Consider the following 16,138-nt stretch of genomic DNA (forward strand, 5'->3'; position numbering starts at 1 on the left):
CACCTCTCTCCAGAACATTTTCTTACAGTCCCTCCACTTTACACTCAAATTCCTTCCAAATTCCTCATCCACTCTCTTCTTACTCTCTCTTACTAATCTTTTCACCTCTCTCTTTCTTTCTACATATAACTCTCTCTTCCGCCTCTCAACTTCTTCCACGCCCCTATTTCTCATCCATTCATTGTATGCTTTCTTCTTTTGTGCCACAGCCTGTTTCACCTCTTCAGTCCACCACGCTGTTCCTTGCACCCCCCTCCATCTTCTCTTCCTTCCACACACCACATCACATGCTGCACATATTTCTTCCGTAAATATTCTACACACACCTTCCACGTCTCCCATCTGCTTCAATTCATATGAGCCCAATCGTTCCTCCACTTCTCTCTTATACTCTGCCTTTTTCTCATCCTCTTGTAACCTTTCCACTCTCCTTGCAACTACTCCTTCCTCTCGTCTTTCCCTTCTTCTATTCCTCCATCTTACTTGAATTCTAATTCTGGCCACCACCAAGTAGTGGTCAGAAAGTCCACTCCCCCAACCTCTATAAACTCTTGCATCCATTACACATCTTCGCATCCTTTCATCCACACACACATAATCAATCATTGCCTCCCTTTCATTCAGTTCAACACTCACCCTTCTCATCACTCGCCATGTATACCTGTGGATCATTTTATGCCTGAAGAGGGTATATACAAAACATGTGAAGTTGGATGAGTGGATGGATAATATAGGAGATGAAAGGAAGGATGATGAAGGTACCACAGATGAGAGAGAATGGAGGAAACAATGAAGAAAAAGAAAAAAAGTTAAGTCAGCAGGACACTGGATACCAATGAAGAGATGGCAAAAGTAGCTGACAAGGATAAAAGGATGCAGAACAACATTAAAGAGATGACATATAACAAGACGAAAGAGACAGAAGGATGAAGAAAGATGAAAAATGGAATTAGAAGAAACAGAGAAGAAATAAAGGGAGTGAAGTCGGGTGAACAGATGCAGAAAAAGAGAGTATCAAGAGGCAGAGGAGAAGAAAGATGGGAAGATAACATGGATAATAGGATGTACACACACACAAAAAGGAGCAAGATGAGGCTGACGAAAAGAAAGACAGGGAGTTCAAAATGGTAGAGGATGCAGAAAGGGAGAAAAAGAAGAAGCAGAGAAGAAGAATGGACAATGAGGAATAAAAGAATGAAGAAAAGGAGAGTAACAGGTAGGTGATATCAACAGGTAATCAGAGACCACATGTAATCCTCATTATACATCTTAGAAATATATGCTCCACAAAACATCACAACATACTCCATTCGTCCGGTACCTACTATAAAGTAAGGAAACTGTCAAACCAGCTTCATAACTACAAAATGGAGCTTAAACATGAAATATTTTTGCAACTGATGGTGAAATTAACTGGAAAGTGAAAAAAAAAAAAAAAAAAGTGACTGGTACTTACTACTACATAAAACACTCAGGGTAGGTATTGTTAAATGGTAGAGAGAAGGGATGGAGGAAGGGAAGGAAGGGATGACATAGGCTGATGAATGACAAAAGAATGAAAAGAGAGAGAGAGAGAGAGAGAGAGAGAGAGAGAGAGAGGACTCAGTTACCAGGTCCCTGAAGAATAATAAATGGGGAAAATGGAAGAGGAAATTCAGAAAAAGGAATGAAAGTGATAAGAAACTTACCATACAAAGTGGCAGCAGGATGCCCTTGAAGAATGCACCAGGCTTGAAGAGTGCCTTACACAATGCCTGGTAGAGGTGGTAGTTAAGGCGTTTGTAGAATGATATATCGTCCCTAATGCGAGGAAGTAGTACCAGGTTGAAGAATCGCTGAGCCATCGCTTCCTTCAGGTTGCTTACAAATATTCTGACTGCCTGGTACATGGCAGCGGCAGACCACTTATCAGGGTCTGGAAAAGGAGAGAAAAAAATAAAAATGGTAACAGCCAAACCTATTATGCAACCTTGAAGGTGTAGGTTCAAGAAAGTCTACCACAGCCCAGTATGTCTGTCCCACTGAGCCCATAGGTACCTTTCTAATTTCATCCTTGCTGTTTCCAGATTATATTCAGCTTCAGGCAGACTATTACAGCTGAATGAATCAGAAATAGCCTTTATATACCCATTCAATATGAGGTGTCCCCAATTCTGAATGAAACCGCCTGGAAGAAGAAAGAATAAATCAATGAAACACCACTGGCTTGAAAGGGTTAATATTACAATACTGGTAATTTTATGGTACACCATTATATTAAACAGCAGGCCTCTATTCTATACCAAGGCTTGCTTATCACCAGTCACATTACATCCTTCAACCATTCTGCTTTCCACTTTATACATACTATTCACAAATTTTTGTAAGGCAGTGTTCCAGGCTTTTTTTGCTCAACCTCTCTCTCTCTCTCTCTCTCACCAAATGGTTATTTTCCAAGCTCAGAGTTTCCATGCAGGATGCAAGTTAAGTACCCAAATTCTGATGTCTCTTCTCAGGACATCACCTTTTTTTGTTTGTTTTTGTTTTTTGTTTTTTTTTTCCCCCATGGGTCGAGCTATGGGCACACACTTGGCAGCCCTTTCTCTAAGGGACAATAAATCTTGTGCCGCACACCTTCATATGTCACCACAATCGCACTAGCACTCACCATCCAGGCAAGGGCTACCTCATTCAGGACTGATACAATGGTGATAGTGGGGGTGTTTTCATAGCAAGTTGGTGGGTCTTGTCGTGGATCACTACAGTCTATTTCAATAAAATTCAAATCATCAAGCTGTTCCCTGCCTCACCCTTGGACTGAACTCACATCCTTTAAAATGGATCTTTTCTTTACCGCCCACCATGGGTCATCCCCTCCATGTTCAAGCCTGTAAGGCACTCCCCCAATTACTCACACATTTTCTCACTATCTACAAATCACCTCAGCATTCTTGTGCACATCACTTTACTTCTACTCTCAATGCCCAAGCATCCTATTATATCTATACAAGTAACTTTGTTCTTCAATGTGATAATACACATCCACTTCAATATTCTCATTATGCTCAATTTTGCAAACATCATCTGCTTTTCACATGCTTTTTTGACTACACTCAACCCCTTGCTATCACATGTTCAGCTATCGCGTTTATCTGCTATCGTGCACTCATCAAATGCACAACCATACATGCTATCACGCACCCCAAGACCGCTATCACGCATCGAGTTTGAAGACAGGCTAAGCAAAACTTATTCACACGGCTCTTCAAACGAGGTTTGCCGAGGATATGATGGTTAATCGGAACGGTAACGTGGTAAATTTGCTGATGATACCACGGGCGTTTGGAATGCATCTGAAAGAATTCCTGCCGAGCAAACGACGGGCAAAACAATGTGAACAAAACCCATTCGACTCGAAAGAATATATCGTATTACAGCATTGAAATTTAGATTAACACTGAATACTTATTAATACTGTATTTTAGAATAAATATCAATCGTTTTGAAACCCACATAAAGAGTTAATATTTCCTATGCCAAAGAAAACTGTGATGTCGATAAAGTAATCACGTGTTTACAACTGAGACGGGGCTCTGGCAACAGTATGAGGAACGTGTGTGATAGCATGCAAGTTTTGTTCCACTTAAATCTTCCTTGGCTGTTCCTGATACGATGTACCGTGTGGTACCCCCTTTAGCTGTGGACACTAAGAAATCATAGAGACAGCTAAAGAGATCTGGCAGCAATTAAGCCACTCCCAAGCCTTGAAACCCATCAAACCACCCAAGCCTTAATCCTTATAAAAGTTTGATGGCCTTTGATGTTGTTTATTTATTCATTATACTGTTATTATCAATATAATAATGCTTTATTTCATGTTGGAGGAGAGATTGGCAGGAAATCGCAGGCATAAAGTGGTTAAAAGTTAGAAAAATGGGCCACCAAAGAAACAATTAGAAGTTTTCCCATTGATTGTTCAGTTCAGCTATCGCGTATTCAGCTATCACGCGCGTTTGCTGTGACCAATTAGGCGCGATAGCAGGGGGTTGAGTGTATAAGTCTTACTATAAGTAAGTGATTCACCCATCCATCCATCCATCATCCAATCCTGTGTTACCCCCATGAGGAGCGTGGGAGCCCGGGGCTACATCTAATATTCTGGAAACCATCCTGTCCATCACTCCCAAGATGTTCTGATATCTATCCTACCGTTTCAATCATTATTCTTCCATGTAACTTTCATACAACACCCACCAACTGTAGTCTCTTAAAAATTTTGCTTATAAGTCAGTTACTTTTATTTTTCAAACAAGACAACTACAGTCCTTTTACCTTAACTTGGCCCAGATTTTTCTGAATATTTTTTTCACACAGCTCAGTGGCAAAATAAGATTACACTATGGCTCTACAGCCTTTGAACAGCACTTCTTTGTGACTAACACCATATTCTAATGTTAATCTATAACTCAGCATTCACGAAGGAGAGAGGGAAATATCTGGCCACGTTAAGTAGAAACGGTATAATACAGTTTTTTCTACCCTACCGGAACAGATCCACTAACTGAAGCTTTCTGGGATATATCTCATAACACTCCCTCCATTAAATGAAATCATATCTGCAAATATTTCATAAACAGCTACCCTGTTCCTACACTTCAACATTTCACACCGTCAAGGATACATTTTCAACACTGTACACAATCATACCCAATTATGTTAATTACTGCTCTGCTCTAGCGCTGATGAGGTGCCTACATGTGGTGGTGATGTGTACTCTGGGTGGAGCAAAGTGACTGTGGCATCCACCCAAAAGCAAAACTTTCTCATATTTCCCTGCACTTCATCATGGAGAAGAACCCTTGTTCAACCCTGGCAAGGTGCTTTCTACCACAACAGGGCACTGTTTCCCTGCAGTGTATATCCTGTACTATACTTGTAGGAAAGCCCCATAGCAGCTGCTTACCTGTGGTCAATGGGTCTGCTTGGCTAGACAGGCCTGGGTTAGGCAACAACACTTTCTCTGCTCTCATTTCCATATATCAGTAGTTTTTCACATGATTCCATCTGATTCTTATTTCTCTTCCATTTAATTCATTCATTTTTTATCCTTGACATTTTCATTTTCTTTATTATACTTTTTCACCACCTAGATGACTGGATTGTACAAACTTTTTTTCCACAGCATGGGGGTGTTTTTCCAAAGATTTATGCATACTCAACCAATCCAAAATTCCAATTCTGAACAACAACATAAATAAATGATATTCAACTCTTCACCTTTCATTATCAACATAATGCCTCTCTCCATGACTAGTTTTCTCTCTCTCTCATAACCCAATCCACATACAGTAATCCCTCGATTGTCATATGATCCGTTACCCATTTTATCCTGACAAAATGCTTGCGTCTGGGTTGAAATTTTGGCCATGCAAACACATCTCACCCACTCGGGCAGGAATAGCCTGCTGGTGCCAGGCTGCCTGGCTCTGTAGTTCACCCAGTGTCTGCTAGAGACCTCTTCAGCCATTCTCAGTTCCTGCATGACTACCGTTTAGTGAGCAGCTCCTCCCGGACAGTTGTTATGGTGGCACACGTGGCAGCTTTTGTGGCTGTTCCCTACCTGCTTCGGGCCTTGCTCTTCCTTGCATGCCTCTCCCTAGAGTGTGTGATGATGGCCCCTCTACCAGTGAAAACATGGTAGTGCTGATAAGGAGAAAGTAGCAGGAAATCATGGGTAAGACTGATAAGGGATGGTCCACTTCCCACAACCTAAAGGAGCTCGATCTGGCCCACTCAACCCTACAGGACATTAGGAAATCTCACGACAAACTCACCCAGTATACAGCAGACTTCGGCGAGAACAGATACAATACCGATGGCAGGCTATAAGCCTGCCCCAGCATGCCAATGTCAACTGTTTGACATTGATCTGGTACTGCCAGCAATCAGCTGCAGGCATGCTAGTGCGTGGCACCAAGCTGAAAGCTGCTGCTGAGAAGTTTGTCCACCTTCACAATGTCCCCAACTTCAAGGCATTCGAAGGTTGGTTCTTCAGGTTCAAGCTTTGACATGGCCTTACAAATCATAAGACTCATGGTAAAGCTTTAGATGTTTGTGAGGAGCGAGTGGAGGAATTTTGTCAGGAATTGTAGGGATTCATTGAGAAGGAGGGCTTCACTCTCGGTCAAGTTCATAATGCTGACAAAACTGGCCTCTTCTACCACTCAGTGCCCACAAACACCCTGGAAGATGAGGAGAAGCGTGTACCTGGTCACAAGTTGTCCAAGCAACGGGTATCTGTTTTGTGCTGTGCTAATGCTAACAGGACACATTAGCTGAAGCCCGCAATTGCTGTTGGGCAAAACAGCCTCACTGCCTTCATGGGCTAATGGATGTCCTTCCTGTTGTGGTACCATTCTGTGATGGCCTGGTTTACCTCCAAGATCTTCAAAGATTGGTTCCACAGGCATTTTGTCAAGGAGGTCATCTGTTGTGAAATGGAGGAACTTGGAATCCCTTGTGACCAGGTAATGGCTCTTCTTCTTCTGGACAATGCCCCTGTGCATCTCTCCGAGATGGAGTTGGTTGCTCTTGACGGTCGCATTAGGTGCTTGTATTTGCCACCTAATACCACTGCTTTGATTCAACCAATGGATCAGGGTGTTACTGTGGCCACAAAGAGACTATATCGTCAGAGGTTCCTGAACAAGGTGATGGTTGTTCCTGAGGACAAGGGCAGGCAGAATCAGGGGCTGGACATGCGACAGCAGAGGACTTTGCAAAATCTGCAAAGCTACAACCTCAAGTCTGCAGCATACAATTGGGTGAATGCATGGAAGGAAGTCTCCATGAAAACCCTCGAGAGTGGTTGGTCTCATCACCGTCAGGGACACAAGGGCAGACACGACTTTCTGGGCTTTGATGTGGACACCTTCCACACTTGTCTTCGTAATGCAGGCAAGCCTGTGGATGTCAATGATGTGCGGAAGTGGTTAGATGAGGATGGGGGTGATCCCAGCTATCAAGTTATGCCTGATGTTGAGACTGCCACTTCTGTTGCTGCTGCCCAGCCTGAAGAGAGTGACAATGATGACAAGGACAATATGGACGACCCGGAGAACTGCAGTACTCCGGCCATCCCCCACCTGAGCACATTCCGGGCACATCTTGTGCAGGTGCTCGAGTATACCGAGAATCCGTATATTGACTGTGACATGGTGCCTCTTCACCTTGTGAAGGATTTGTGTTCTGTGCGGCAGAGTGTCATCCGATATCTGAATTGTCGCTTCTATCTCCATTCAAAGATTGACTCCTCTGTCAGGCCTCTGACCCCTGCCCAGTCCACTTCTTCTCTGCCACCATCACAGCGTTAAAGTACACCTTCAACGACAGAACCACAACCTAGCATGTTGTCAGCCGTTGTGTCTCCCCTGGACGTGACTTTGCAGCTGTATTCTGAGTCACTTGAAGTGGGCAGTCCATCGCCATATCCCACAGCTGCTCCCCTGGGTCAACTGCCGGAGCTCATCCTTGACTATGACTGCAACAAAGCTAAGCTCATCAGGGTCTGCCACTAGACCACATGCCATGTACTGTGCAATGCAACAGCTTCGCCAGCCGCAGTGCCAATGTCAGAGTCGAAGAGCTAGTGGGTTATTCAGCATGACACCCTGTGAGGAACTGTGAGTGTTACACTGATCTTATTCTAGTTTACTGTACTGTTCCTTGATTTTATTCAAGCTTACTGTACTGCTCCATGATTTTATTTCATTTTAACATTATGTTTTGTGTGCCTTCAGCATTTTTCTTGTGTAGCTGATTTTATCATGTATTCTTTCATGTCACTGCAGGGTATGGCCCTGCAGTGGTGATTGCTTGTCTATGATTGAAGGGTCTGTTTGACCATGGTAACTACTTGGCTGTGGTTCACAGGTCTGCTTGACCACACAGAGTAGTGTAAAATACCACGAATAAGTGTTGCACAATGTACTGTTGTGGCCTTTTAAAATGGCTTAAAAAGTTACAGTATGTAACGGAGAAAGTCCATTATCTGGATGGATCCACTATTTGGACACACCTTTGGCTCTTACATCAGATAATCAAGGGATTACTGTATAGACTGGACAGCCATGGGGACATCACTCATCTCGTCTTCCTCCAACACTGATCTTAAACCACTCAGATGTCCACCTACCCTTATAAAGGCTACACTATCATCATAAAAACTCCTTAATGGTATTCAACAGCTTACCATCCACATCATATATACACAAAACCTTTACTGTTTAGGACAGGCTTTCTGAACTGGATGGGTTAAATATACGGTAGTTTTCATTTACACCTTCATTATTTGGGGGTCCTCCTAAGAACACCACATCATCTCATGATAACAGGAATAAATTAAGAAATACAACATAACAGTGGAAAAAAAAAAAAAAAAGTCTGAGCTAATCAAATGGTAATACATTTCCTCTTAAAGGAATCCTCATACCGAGGTTGGTCATGGTACAAGTAATGCTTTTTACAACCTACTGCAAAAAACAGCTAATTATTTTCCAACAGCCACTGGAAACTGTTGGAGTGAATGAAATCTAAGATGTGAGATAAGATCTGTAAAAATGATAGTCTCAGCTTGAACTTTGACTCTTCTTACTTGAGGCACACTGTTTTCTGCCTGGGAGTGATAAATGTGTGACTGGAAATCAAGCTTGTAGCCACAATACACTCTCACGCTAATTTCTGGTGGTGTTGTGTAACCCCTTAAAATCAAATATATTTTCTAGTTTTCTCTTCCTACTTCCATGTGATGTAATTCAACTTAGGAAGGTCCTCTGGCATTTCTGGATTAAAAATGACTGTATTATATCCTTTCTTCTTAAAAAAAAAAAAAAAAAAAAAAAAAAAAAAAAAAAAAGACTCCCAGAATAAATAAAATAACCTGAAGGCCACAATAATAAATTTTCAAAACATGTCACTGCACAGAAGGGGTTAACCCTGGTCTGTCTGGTGAAGCAGACCCTTCGACAACAAGTATGGCAACTGCTTCTGTGGAGCCGTCCTACAGCTACAGTACAGTACATACACCATGTAGGGATCCAATTTCCTTCTGTTAAAAACAGTGCCTCACCAGTATTGAAAAAGGGTTCTTCCTTGAGTGAGATACAAGAAAATATGAGGAACTTTGGTTCCAAGGTGAATGCCAGTGTCTTGCAAGGGCAGTCATAAGTGCTGGTGAAATAACACAGAGTGAAGGCCAGCTTGCTCTAAAATACAAGCTCCTCTATCTGTCAACACCAAACTACATACACATACGAACGAACAGCCGGAGAGAGCAGACGTCCCAGCCATCGCTGCTAACCTTAAGTAGTTTCAGGAATTTTGTCTGTCCTGTCTCCTAAGGTCTTGTCTTAAATTTAAAATAATGAAAGTTAATAGACTACCAAAAATGTAAAGATTTATTGGCTATAGTATACATGAATGTTTGTAGTTTTTTTCCGGTAACAGCTGTTTTGGTACTCAACCAACATTAAACATGGCCGAAAATGTAAACAATGAGGGACTCGAATTTCAAGGATTTGATACAAATACCAATGTCATGGACCTGGTTAAAACATTAATTATGAGGATTAGTGAACTTGAATAGAAAGTAGAGAATCTAGTGATAAAGGATGTGTCTGAAAATACGGATACTACCATACAGAGTCTGATCCAATCCAATGAAATAGCGTATGAAGAGATTAGGAATTTGAAGCGGGAAAATGTTGAATTGAGGAGGAAACTAGAAGAGAGTACTAATAAAACGGAGAAGGTGAGTAATGTATTAGAAGAGCATAAGGCAAAGTGGGCACATGTAGAAGAAGAACAGAAAGAAGTGGTCAGCTTAAGAGAGATCATCCAAAAAAGGGAAATGAACAAGAAAAAAATGGAAGAAAATGTAGTGAAAATACTGAAGAAAAAAGAGAAAACAGTGAGAGAAACTGTAGAAAGGAACAGATGTGTAGTAATATTTGGAAACAGGGAAGAGGAAGAAAAGGTTAGGTTCGTAAGACTCGAGAGAGACGTGAACCTATCTATCTATCTATCTATAGCCCGACGCCCTAATCCTGCAAAGGGTGGCCGCAGACAAAATGCCTCCAAGTCACTCTGTCACCCACCATTTGACTCCCCTCCCCCTAACTCACCCCCCCCTCCCTCATATACCTCTCAACTCCATCCCTCCACCTCATCCTCGGTCTACCTCTCCCTCTCCCTCCCTCCACCTCACCTACATACACCCTCTTAGTCAGTCTTTCATTCTCCATTCTCTCCACATGTCCAAACCACCTCAGTGTATTTCTCCTAATCTTTTCAACCACATCCACATCTACCCCACAACGTTCCTTCACTTCTTCATTCGTCAACCTGTCCCTCCATGTCACTCCACATGCTCCTCTCAAGTAACTCATTTCCACTGCTCTCACTCTTGACTTGTTCCCCTCTTGCAAGGTCCACGCCTCGCTTCCATACGTCAGGGTAGGGATCACAATACCATCATGCAGTGACTTCTTAACTTCCATACTCACCTCCCTATTTCTCATCACTGCTTTCAGTGTACCAACAACCTTTCTTCCCTGCTGTACCCTTTCACGTACTTCATCCCCCAAAGTTCCATCCTTACTCATCACACTACCCAAGTACTTGAATGCACTCACATTCTCCATATCCTCACCATCCAATCTCACTGCACACTCTGTGACTTCATTCCTCTCAAACACCATAACTTTACTTTTGTTTACATTAACTTTCAGCTTCCTCCTCCTACACACTGTCCCAAATTCATTCACCAAACCTTGCAACTCCCATTCATCTTCACTCAACAATACTGTATCATCAGCAAACAGCAACACCGGAAGCTTCCAAATCTCACCCTCATTCATTAGGGCCACCCCCACATCCACTGCCCTACCCTGCACCTCCTTTACAACCCCATCCATATATATATTAAACAGCCATGGAGACATCACACACCCCTGTTTCAGTCCCACATTGAGATCAAAGAACTCACTCAGCTCACCATCCACTCGCACCATAGCCCTAGCTCCCTCGTACATACTCTTCACAGCACTCAACAATTTCCCCTCCACTCCATATATTCTCAATACCTTCCACATACCTTGCCTATCTATTCTGTCATAAGCTTTCTCCAAGTCCATGAAGGCAGCATACACTTTCCTTCCCTTCTCTAGATACTTCTCCACTAAACATCTTAGAACAAATATCTGATCTACACACACTTTTCCCTTCCTAAATCCCCCTTGTTCTTCTCCAACTAGCTCCTCTGTCATATGCCTAACCCTATCAATGAGTATTCTACCATATATTTTACCAGTCACACTAAGAAGGCAAATACCCCTATGGTTACCACATACTTCTCTTTCCCCTTTTCCTTTGTACAGAGGAACAATTATACCTGATTTCCAGTCTTCTGGAACCCTTCCCTCTTCCCAAGCCAATCTATACAACTTCCATATCCACTCCACAACAATCTCACCCCCATACCTAAGCATTTCACCACACACTCCATCAATTCCTGGGGCCTTTCCCAGCTTAATCTTCTTCATCGCTTCCACTACTTCCGCCCTACTGATCTCTTCCTCCCTCCTCTCATCTCTTCTTCTCCCAGCCATTCCCCAACCACTTATACTCACACTGTTCTCACTCTCTACATTCAACAAATCCTCAAAGTGCTCCTTCCATCTCCTCAATTTCTCTCTCTTCTCCACCAACAATCTATTATTCTTATCTTTCACTCCCCTACTATTTCCCCTTTCACACTGCCTTACTTTCTTTACCTCCTTCCAAAACAATTTCTTACTCTCCCTTCATTTCACACTCAGATTCCTCCCAAACTCTTCATCCACTTTCTTCTTACTCTCCTTCACCAGTCTCTTAACCTCCCTTCTCCTGCTCACATATACCTCTCTCTTCTCTCTCTCATCTTCTCCCCTACCTCTACTCGCCAACCATTCACCATATGCCTTCTTCTTTTGTTCCACAGCTCGTTTCACCTCATCATTCCACCATGCTGTCCCTTGCACACCCTTGCATCTCCTCCTCACTCCACAAACCGCCTCACACGCTGCGCTTATCTCTTCCGTGAATATCTTACATACGTCTTCCACCCCTTCCATCTGCTCTAGCTCATACCTTCCCAATCTTTCTTCCACTATGCTCTTATACTCTGTCCTTTTCTCACTATCTTGCAATTTCTCCACTCTTCTCACAGGAGCTGCTTCCTCCTGTCTTCCCCTTCGTCTCCTCAACCACTTTCTTTGCAGCTCTACCTTGGCCATCACTAAGTGATGGTCCGAGACTCCATTCCCCCACCCTCTCCACACCCTTGCATCCAACACTTGTCTTCTCATTCGCTCATCCACACACACATAGTCTATCATTGCCTTTCGTTCAACAAGTTCACCATCCATCCTCCTCATTACTCTCCATGTATACCGGTGGATCATCTTATGACGAAAGTAGGTGTTGGCTATTGCCAACCCCTTACCAGTACAAATGTCCACCAAAGCACTACCATTCCCATCTACTTCAGCTGGCACACCCCACTGACCAACCACTCCATCCACTCGTACATTCCCAACTTTGCCATTCATGTCTCCAATCAACAGCACTCTCTCGCTCCTCTCAAACTTGTCCATACATGCTTCTACTCTCGCCCAAAACTCATCTTTCACTCTTGCCACTCGATCCTCTGTTGGAGCATACACACATACAATCGCCCATGCTTGTATACCTACTTTCATCCTCACCCATACAATCCTTGCACCCACTGTTCCATACTCTCTTATATTCTCCTTCCACTTCTTGCTTATCATCAGACATACTCCCTCTCTTGCCCTCTCATTCTCACTGACTCCCGCACATATACCTATACCATGTTCCCATTCTCTCATCCTTTCACCTTTCCATTTAGTTTCAGTCAATCCACATATATCCACTTTTGCATCCTCAAGCACCTGGACAATCTCTCTCTCTTTCACTTCATCATTCACTCCTCTCACATTCCACGTTCCTACCCTCAGAATGTCCTTTGTCCGTTCCTTAGTCGTCAATGTATGGTCCGTCCGGGTCCGAGGCGCTTTATTTGCTTTTTTAGTTAGTTCTTTTTACGGGGTGGGGCACTAACCCACCACCAACCCTTTTAGTCGCCTCGTACGACAAGCAGGGATACTGGGGGAGTATTCTTGAAACCCCCCTACCCCCAGGGGGTAGGAATATTAGGCAAGATTGACCCCGAAGGAGACAAGTGGGTAAAAGAAATTGAGGAAGTAAGGAGGATAGGGCCTTATAAGAAAGGGGAAACAAGACCAGTGAGAGTCAAGTTTACATCAGAAAGTGTAATAAATGAGATACTTAAAGTGACTTGGAAATTAAGCAAAGAGGCGGGGATGGAAAATATTATAATAAGAAGAGATCTGAATGAAGAAGAAAGAGAAGTTTTAAAATCATTAAAGGAAGAAGTAAAGGGAAAAAATGATAAGAGGACAGAGGAAGAATGTAATACTTTTTTTTGGAGAATATTGGACATGAAAGTAAGGAAGTGGTATTTAAGGAAATAGAAGTGAAGGAAACTAAGGGGGATGGCTGTGAAAGATCAGAAGTTGAGGAAGTGGTACGGATAGAGAGTAGGAGAGAAGAGGGTATTAAAAACGTCAAAAATAATTTGAAGGTGATATATACTAATGTTGATGGTTTCATATCGACAAGGATAGAAATTTACGATTTATTGAGAGAACATGAACCTGATGTCATGTGCCTTGTAGAGACCAAATTAAGAGAAGATATTGATGTTCATTTGGGAGATGGTAAATACAAACTGTGGAGAAAAGACAGGAAAGAAAAAAAGGGAGGAGGAGTGATGATAGCAGTGAAGAACAACATAAATGTAGACACTGTGGAAATGGGAGAAGGCAGGGCTGAAGTGATATATATGAAATTAGAAACTGGAGTGAATGTTAAGGAAGATATGGTGGTAGTGTATGTTCCCCCAAAGACGAGAGCATGGAAGGATGACGAATACCATGAGATGTTGTCAGATATGGCTATTTGCAAAAAATAATTGAGAAAAGCAATAATATAATTTTAGTGGGTGACTTTAACTGTAAAGAGGTGAACTGGGAGGAATGGTACTCGGGAGGCGGCGAGGATTCATGGGGCACTATGTTATTAAATATAATAATGAATAATGTGATGACGCAATGGGTCAAAGAAGAGACACGGTTTCGAGGTGAGGACACACCAGCAAGGTTAGATTTACTGTTCACCAAAGAACCCGATGTAATAGAATCATTGAAATATCTCTGTCCTTTAGGAAAAAGTGATCATGTGGTCATTGAGTTCCAGATGTTAATAGGGAATGTCGAGCCAAGAGACGAGCTTCATAGACAGGGAAGATACAACTTTGGGAAAGCAAATTTTACAGGATTGAGAAACTTTTTTGAAAATGCGGATTGGAGAAAATTCAGAGAAACAAGAGAGATACAGAAGAAGTGGGATATCTTTCTAGGCCTCTATAATTTGGGAGTGGAAAAATTTGTACCAAGAGTAAGAGGGAAAGAAAACAGGAAAAAGGAGTGGTTTAATAGAAGGTGTATGATAGCAAAAAAAGAGAGATATAAGGCGTGGAACAATTGGAGAAAGAGAGGTAACAACAGAACAAAGGAAGAATATAAAAGAACAAGAAATGAATACACAATACGTAGAGAAGATGAAAGGAATTTTGAAAAAGGTATAATAGACAAATGCAAGGATGAACCCAAACTGTTTTATAGATTTGTTAATGGCAAACTGAAACAAAAGGAAGGAATCACCAAACTGAAAGTAGAAGGAGAGGTCTTTAAGGATGCGGCAATGCAAGCAGAAATAATGAACAAACGTTTCCAGTCAGTTTTCACTAAAGAAAAGGAGCTTGTGGAAGGGGAGGGAGTGATTAGAAATGTTCCGGTGATAAAAGATATAAAAGTGGAGGTACAGGAAGTGTATAAATTACTGGAAACTCAAGATGTAAGGAAAGCCCCAGGACTTGATGGAATTTCTAATTGGGTACTGAAGGAATGCAGAGAACAACTGGCGGGTAAAATTCACAGTTTAATCGTATGCTCACTGGAAGAGGGGAAAGTGCCACAAGAATGGAAGAGGGCAAATGTGGTACCAATTTACAAGGGAGGAAACAGGGAAGAACCCCTGAATTATAGACCAGTGTCTCTAACCAGCATGGTCGCAAAATTGTGTGAGAGAATCCTGAAAGACAGATGGATAAAATATCTAGAAGAGATGAATATTTTGGCTGAATGTCAGTTTGGATTCAGAAGTGGAAGGTCATGTGTTTCTAACTTGTTGAGCTTTTACTCAAGAGTGATTGACGTGGAACAGGAGAGAGATGGTTGGGTGGATTGTGTGTACTTAGAGAAGGCCTTTGACAAGGTACCTCATAAAAGACTAATGTGGAAACTAGAATATATAGGAGGACTGAAGGGGAAACTTCTGGAATGGATGAGAGACTTTTTGAGAGACAGACAAATGAGGACAGTAATAAAGGATAGGATGTCTGGATGGTGGGAAGTAACAAGTGGAGTCCCTCAAGGCTCGGTGTTGGCGCCAGTAATGTTCCTGATTTACGAAATGATACGGTAGATGGAGTGAACAGTTACACAAGTCTGTTTGCTGATGATGTAAAGATCTTGAGGAAGGTAGAGGTTGAGGAGGATTGTAAAATACTGCAGGAGGATTTGGATAGGATACACAATTGGAGCCGGATGTGGGAAGTGAAATTTAATGTAAAGAAATGTAAAATACAGTATTGGAAATGGGTAAAAGTACCAGGAGGCCATCACTGAATTATTTGTTGGGTAATGAATTAATCACAAAAAGGAGAGAAGAGAAAGATTTGGGAGTGCTGGTCCAAGATAGTTTGTCACCAGAAAAGCACATTAACCCGCGGCATCCCGTCGACGTACTTCCACGTCCTCACGTTTTGTCACTGCCAATCCCGTTGACGTACTTCAACGTCCTGCAATTGCAAGGTTCATAATTTCCACAATTTTCAAAATTCGCGCGAGATTTTCGATTCGCCCACGTACCCAAGCCTCCCCTACCTGCCACCAGG

General features: G+C 42.3%; 1 protein-coding gene across 2 annotated transcripts in view; it reads right to left on the bottom strand.

Annotated features, from left to right (window-relative positions):
- The window catches only part of bys (Bystin), a 152,677-nt gene that overhangs the window by 40,295 nt on the left and 96,244 nt on the right, over positions 1-16,138 (bottom strand). For both annotated transcript variants that reach the window (XM_080278382.1, XM_080278384.1), the window contains exon 7: positions 1,689-1,915. In XM_080278382.1, the coding sequence (XP_080134508.1) occupies positions 1,689-1,915 (227 nt within the window). The remainder of the gene's footprint in view (positions 1-1,688; positions 1,916-16,138) is intronic.

This window comes from Coenobita brevimanus, chromosome 73 (assembly GCF_032717465.1).
Source record: "Coenobita brevimanus isolate Jiangsu-jjx chromosome 73, ASM3271746v2, whole genome shotgun sequence".
NCBI classification, from domain to species: domain Eukaryota; kingdom Metazoa; phylum Arthropoda; class Malacostraca; order Decapoda; family Coenobitidae; genus Coenobita; species Coenobita brevimanus.